General features: G+C 45.8%; 1 protein-coding gene across 1 annotated transcript; it reads left to right on the forward strand.

Moving 5' to 3' along the window:
- The first annotated feature begins 771 nt into the window (after positions 1 to 771).
- Positions 772 to 1,717, forward strand: LOC115332184 (sulfotransferase ssu-1-like). Its single transcript, XM_029994537.4, has one exon. It carries the CDS (start codon positions 772 to 774, stop codon positions 1,615 to 1,617), a length of 846 nt encoding a protein of 281 aa, XP_029850397.2. The 3' UTR covers positions 1,618 to 1,717.
- The last annotated feature ends 5,033 nt before the right edge of the window (positions 1,718 to 6,750 follow it).

The following is a 6,750-nucleotide window of genomic DNA, read 5'->3' on the forward strand; positions in this document are numbered from 1 at the left end:
TCCCCGATATTTTTGAGATCCGTGAGATATTCTGGGTTTTTTCGCATGCATCCTTAACAGATTGATGGCCTAAAACTAGCACTCCCCACAAAACTCAGCTCTGACCATTATCTGATTAAAAGGTTGTTCACTGATAGGCCACAAATGCAGCTTCAACGTTCGACATGACATGGTTGTATGTTCACCCTCTTCCCATTTCTATTCGAGTGACAAAGAATCTAGAGTGTGGTTCACAACCCTGTAAATGGGGCACTTTAAAGACGTCAGAACGAATTTCTTTAAAGGATTCAGGAGCCAACGCAGGCCGATGGGCCGAAATCGGAAGGTGATTTGCCAATCTTTTAAAGGAGTTCCTTTTGAAGGCCTCTAACGTGCTCTACTGAGAGGAGTCTCAGACTGACAGATCAACGGCGGGCGCTTTGTGTCCCAGAGAATGATGGAGAGAGACCGACCCGCCATCCAGATCATCCGTTTTGATCATCCAGATCAAAACGGATGCCTGATTGGCGTTCAGTGAACATCGAAGGTGTAATATAAACGACGTCTGGCAAAGGTAAAAAAAACGTAATTTTATGGTTCCTTTGACGACCTTCAAAACGAACTCCTTTTAAGGTTAGACGAATCAGTGCAGACCGATGGGCCCGAGATCGCGAGCTCATTCGCCAATCTTTTAGAGGGGGCCTGAAGGCCTTTAATGAAGGCCTTTAATGTGCTCTTCCAAGACGAGTCTATGACTGACAGTTTAACGCCTACTGCTTTCGTTTCCAGAGAATGAAAGAGAGAGACCGACCCACCTCCCAGATCATTGATGGCTTTCGCTTGCCTGGATATTTCTCCGAAGAGGTCTATCGGAGTGGTCTACGCTACCAACCGGAGGAGACCGACATCGTATTGGTCACCGTCCCCAAAGCCGGCACTCACTGGATATTAGAAATCGTCAGAGCATGCTTCCGAGTCTCCAGGGGTGTCACACCGGGATGGAGCTTTCTCGAGGTGCACGGTCTGGACGGCACCCTAAGGGCCGACAGACCGCGAATCATTTTCACTCACCTGCCCTTTCACTTGGCGCCTTTCTCGCCATCCACCAAGTATATATACGTGGCCAGGAACCCTAAAGACTGCTGTGTGTCTTTTTACCATCACACAAAAACATATACGGATTACTGTTTCCAAGATGGAACTTTTGACGACGAGTATTTCGAACTTTTCATCGAGGGCCTCACGGACTTCGGCAGCTACTTTGAGAACCTTCTATCATGGTACGCCAAGAATGACGAGCATAACGTGCTGTTTCTCACGTACGAGTCGATTCATGCTGATATGAAGGGATCTGTGCTGAAAATGGCTGGTTTCATTGATGGAGAACTCGCTAAGGAGCTTGCGGAAGACGAAGCAAAAATGACGGATATAATTGACAGTACGAGTATGACAGAGATGGTGAAGGATTGGGGAGTACAGTTCGTGAGGAAAGGCGTCGTTGGAGACTGGAGGAATTACTTTTCGAAAGAACAGTCCGAGCGACTGAAGAAAAAGTTGTTCAAGGAAATGAAAGGTACTTCTGTGCTAAGTCTTTGGGATGACTTGGACTGGCTTCTGGATCGTAAAGAGGCCGCCTAGATGCTAATGTTTGACTAATTAGCTAGAGCATGAACAATAATGACTCTGCTCCGCCGATCATCGAGAAAAAACATTTTGTCGTGTGGTTAGTATGCACTATTCACGCGGCAAAAATTGTGTCGTGAGCTTTGACTACGTCGCTATAAACAAAAGAAAACGCTTGGCGTAGTGAATTTTGGTTATATTATTGTCGCTTCTCTGCCAATTAGGTCGCACCAATACGAAAGCCGAAGAACGCTTCAAATGATATGAAGATAATAGGGCAAGCCATGCATTGTTAAGCTTTCAGAAAACAATTGGGAAGTACAGCTCGCAAGAAACCTTTTGTCTCCAAAACGCAAGGTCCTTGGAAACTGGAGGAATTACTTTTCTGAAGAACAGGAGGCTGGGGGAATGGTTTCTGAAGGAAATATAGGCACTTATCTGCCAAGGCTTTGAGAGGACGTACTGTGACTGCTGGGTGAGAAGAAATTTACTTGGGAGTGAAAGTATAGTTAATCTGATTCATTATTGACAAAAGTCCGATAGTTCTACTGGCACGTCGCTTAAAACCAACTGCGTGGAGAGTCTCGAGCAGGGACAGATTTATGGGTCCATCTGGTGAAGGGGGAGGAGGTCTGACAAGACATGTAACATAATGAAGTGATCTAACAAAAAGTTCAGTTGGTCTAATTGGTTCATGACTGGATAGAAGCGCCAAAGAACAGGGGCAAAGTGAAGTAGGTATCGATCACACAAAGCGCACACGCAACAGAGAGCTCATTAAAAGTACACTAACTTAAATACTTTAATAAAACACAGTTACTTCCAGTAACCCCGCTTTCTCACACTAAATAACATTTTTTTTTTATCGGACAGGGCCACAGACGGTGTACTGATACACCTATCGGCGCCCCTTAATTTGATGACAAGCGCTTCGTGAATTTCCCTAGTTGTTTTTCCGCTGTGCCGTCCTAGAATGGTTTTGTTTGACAACGAGGGGGTGTACGGGCACCGATCACAATGCATTGCAAAATGCCCACACAATATCTGTTTGAGTGCTGCTGCCTCTTCTCTAGCACGGTAATTAAAGCAGCGGCCTGTTTGCCCTACGTAGTTGCGCTAGCAAGATAGTGGAAGGTCGTAGGCAACAGAGGTTGGACATTTTAAAATCTTTTAGAGCGCAGCTCTTAGGCGACCTTTTCCGGCTTGAGCGGCGTCGCCTTCGCCGTCGCCGTGGGCGTCACCACGCGTTGCATTATGGGATGTTACTCATAAAAACGTCACACATGACGTCATGTGTGACGTCAGGAAAGTCACTAGGGTAACGAGTTACGCCACAAAGGTCACTCGTGAAGGTCACGATGAAGGTCACGACCTTCACGAGGCCTTTGCGAGTGACGTCACGAGGGTCACTAGGGTCAAGAGTGGCGTCACGCGGGATGGAAGAGGGATAGGGAGGAGGAGGGATGGAGGAATGGAGGAGGAGCGGAGGAGAATGAGAGGAGGAGGATGGAGGAGGGGGAGAGGTAGGAGGAGGAAGAGAGGAGGAGTAGAAGGGAGGAGGAGGAAGGAGGTGTAGGAGAGCGTACGAGAAGGAAGAGGAGGGGCACACCCTCCTGAACGTTTCTTCCCCTCCTCCTCCTCAAGAGCTGCACTCTAACTCGACACTACAGGGAATTGGAAACGTCTACAATTTGTTGTGTTTTTATTTTCATTTGTCAGTATTCCTTTTTGGAGCTTTGATTATTTCGCACAACGCCGGAAGCTTATTCGGGGGCGATAAAACAACCGGAACGTTGCAACGCGACGCGACGTTTTTCAAGTTGTTGCAGATAGCATAAAGGTAAGTTATGATGTCCGGTATTTTTTCCGTTCATTAACCTTTCGTGAAACAGCCCTATAATGTATTTTGAGAACATCCGCCGCATCAGTGAGGGCCTTTTGCGGAGCACCCGAGCCTAATAGGTGATTTACCTGTAACAGGAAGCTCTTGCCCATTCTTTGGCGACATAAAGTTTTCAACGCAGCTCCGAGGCCGGACATAGCGATACCTTATTTTTACTGGTTTTGAATGGGCAAAGTCGTAAAATAACAAACGTTTTGTTTTCTTTTTTTGTTGGGGGGGGGGGGGGGGGGGGGCGGGGTTACAGCACTTGCAAGTGTCATCGTCTACCGGAGGCGCTACGGAAGGCCGTTTTTTTTTTTCGTTTCTCTAGGTACAATTGGTTACTGCACTAAAGATTGCCTGCTGTGGAACAGGTTAAAAACATACATTCAACATTAATTGAGAAGGCATTGCACTTCCCTCTAGACCTATTCTTAAAAATATTTTATCTGCGCCTTTGAGCTACGGGCCAAAAACGCACCATGCAATTTCAGTTATGACAAATGGGTTCAGACTCAGAAGGTTAGAAATCTGGAACTGCCACGAATTTCTTTCCATCACTATCGCAGTAAAAAGAAAGTCCGTTTTATGCGTTTTTGGCGCTAAAACAAAATTCAGGGACATATTCTTACTTGTGTTCAACTTCTTTGCCAGATCAAGGAGGTCTAAATCATAGCACTTTCTTTTTTTGCCCTTGACTTCGAGTTGTTCAGAGATCCTTGCGCTGTGACATCACCTCAAGTTCGACTTCCTTCGCCTCGACTGCCTTCGGCCTTCGCCTTGTTCATAAATTTTTAGCAGTCCGGCAGGTAGCCGGGCTACCGAAGAAGCGACCGACCAACGACATGAATCAAGTAGGGGTTACCTAACTTAGTGCAGCGACGCTGCCTGTAAACCTTAACGCAGCCCTGGGAAAGTGCCCCAAGTTCACCGTCGATCCGAAACTCCCGCCCTCGGAAAAGCTTTCAATGGTCAGAGGCATGGCAGATAGGGCTGTGCTCCAGGACAGGGAAAAGTGCATCTCGTATGGAGTCGGTGTGCTCTGCCGTACCGTCGGTCAACGCTCAAAAATCTTGAAAATGAAAGCAGTTGTTGACCACTTATAACGCGATAACCTCATGCTACCAGTGTCGGACAAGGAGGGGACATGTCGTCGTGACTCATGATTTGTACGCCGGCAAAGCCAAAAAAGTTGTCGTCAAGAACTTTAAGCTGGTAAAACCTGGATTTCAGAACAATGCGAAGTACAGGTCCAAAGAAATTCGCTGGGATCTAGCCCTCATTGTACTGGAAATAAGGTTAACTCAAGAAAAAAAAATTCTCCCTAGAAATTGGTATCGCGGTAAAGATCTAGCCCATAAAACAGACGTTCTTTTCAAAGACGATAGTGATCGAAACAAATTTGAGGCAGTTCCAGATATCGACCTCTTTCATAACCCGCCCGTCGTCACTAAAATTGTACGTTGCGTTTTTGGTCCGTTGATCGGGGGAGGTAGCAAAATGTTTGAATAATTGGACTTGAGGAAGGTGCGTTTGATATGTTTTTTACCTTGTTCCACATTAGGTTAGCTTTAATGCTGTAACCAATCGTATCGAGAGCAATAAAGAAACGTATTTCCGGAGCGCGTGGAACGCTTAATCATACTTCTCCCTTTCTATCTTGAACATACGTTTGTGTCTTTTGATTGTGTGGCGCACGTAGAAAAGCGGGACATTGGTATTAGATCGAGAGTACCCCTGTACTGTGTGATGTTTCTTTCGCGCATTGTGTCCAAGCTGCACTTTAAAAACTCGGAAATGAAAGTGTTTTTAGGATCTTCAGATATGTCCATGATTACCTGCTTCTTGTCCTCCCACTTCTGGAGCTCACTGAGAACGATGCGGTTCAATTGATGGGTATTTTTGCGGCCTGCTTCAATGGTCTGTAGTTTACCTCGGCAGGGTTTTCGCTGTTTCTCGATGTAAAATTCACGTTTCTAGACGATCACACCAGTTTGACTTACGAGCCCCGCTCTTAACAAAAGTGTGCAACGTTACGACTCCGGTCATTCAAAACTAGTAAATAAACGTATCGCTACCTTTTTCCTGGTAGCTGCGTTAGAAAAATCCTGTCACCACGAAATGGGCAGGAGCTTCCTGTGACAGGTCGACAACCTATTAAGTGCGGGTTTTCCGCAGAAGTCCCTAACTGATGCAGCAGATGGTCTGAAAAGAAAATAAAAGAATGCTCCACAAAAAAGCTCCCGAACGGCCGCGAATGTGACCGGCCATCATTCCTTACCTTCATGCTATCTCTCATAACTTCAAAAATGTTGCATGGCGTTGCAACGCTCCGTTTGTTTTTTCAGCCCCGAATACGCTATCTGAATTATTTAAAAAAACGAATGCTCCGGAGAGGAATAGTGATGAAGGAAAGAACAACAACCCAAAAAGAGGTTTTTGAAATGCACGACATCTGTCGTCTTGACATTCCAGTATCTTAAGGGAGCACCTACAGTAGGGAAAACAGGCCTCTGCGAAAACGACTGTGCTAGAGAAGCGCAACATCTATCGAACAGACGCCGTGTGGGCGTTTTACAGTGCATTGCTATTGATGCCCTTGCACCCCCTTGTTGTCAAACACGTCCATCTGGGGATGGCACAGTGTTAAAAAGGACTAGGGAAACTCACGAAGGGCTTGCCTTCCAAATAAAGGGCGAGGATAAGTGTGTCAGTGAGCCATCTTTGGTCCTGTTAGATAAGAAAATGCCATTTTTGAGGGATGGAGTGGGGTGGCTGGATGTGGTGGGGTTATTAAGGTATCTGTGTCAGTGCATTTTCTAATGTACTTTTAGTTGCGATTGCGCTCCGTGCTGTCGTTACCTTCTTCACTTTGTTCCTGTCCTTCAGCGCTTATATCCAGTTCAGAAAAGATTTAACTTCACGAACGAATGGGACGTCCCGGATAAGTGTAACGTCATGAACGAGGATAGCTGTTGTATCATCAAGAACGAGACATGTGTTTCTAAAAAGGAACAGGTGCATGCCTTTTTTTTTTCATAAAATAAGAGTTGCCCTTGAGGGCGGTCACCCCATCTGGGATTTTTGTCTTGATATACTTGTAATGATAAAAAAATGCAGCTTAACTGAAGTCGAACATAACCACACAAAATGAAGTGATAATCATCGCTCTATAAAAGTTTTACAGTTTGGTAGTTAGCAAATACGGCCTTTAGGACCCAGCATACTGCTGCTTGAGTGTTTAGGTTGTCGGATATGCAAGCCTG

This window comes from Ixodes scapularis, unplaced genomic scaffold (genome assembly GCF_016920785.2).
Source record: "Ixodes scapularis isolate PalLabHiFi unplaced genomic scaffold, ASM1692078v2 PGA_scaffold2__306_contigs__length_199485367, whole genome shotgun sequence".
Lineage (NCBI taxonomy): Eukaryota > Metazoa > Arthropoda > Arachnida > Ixodida > Ixodidae > Ixodes > Ixodes scapularis.

Coding starts and splice junctions, on each gene's coding strand:
- LOC115332184 (XM_029994537.4), top strand. CDS start 772: ATGAAAGAGAGAGACCGACCCACCTCCCAGATCATTGATGGCTTTCGC.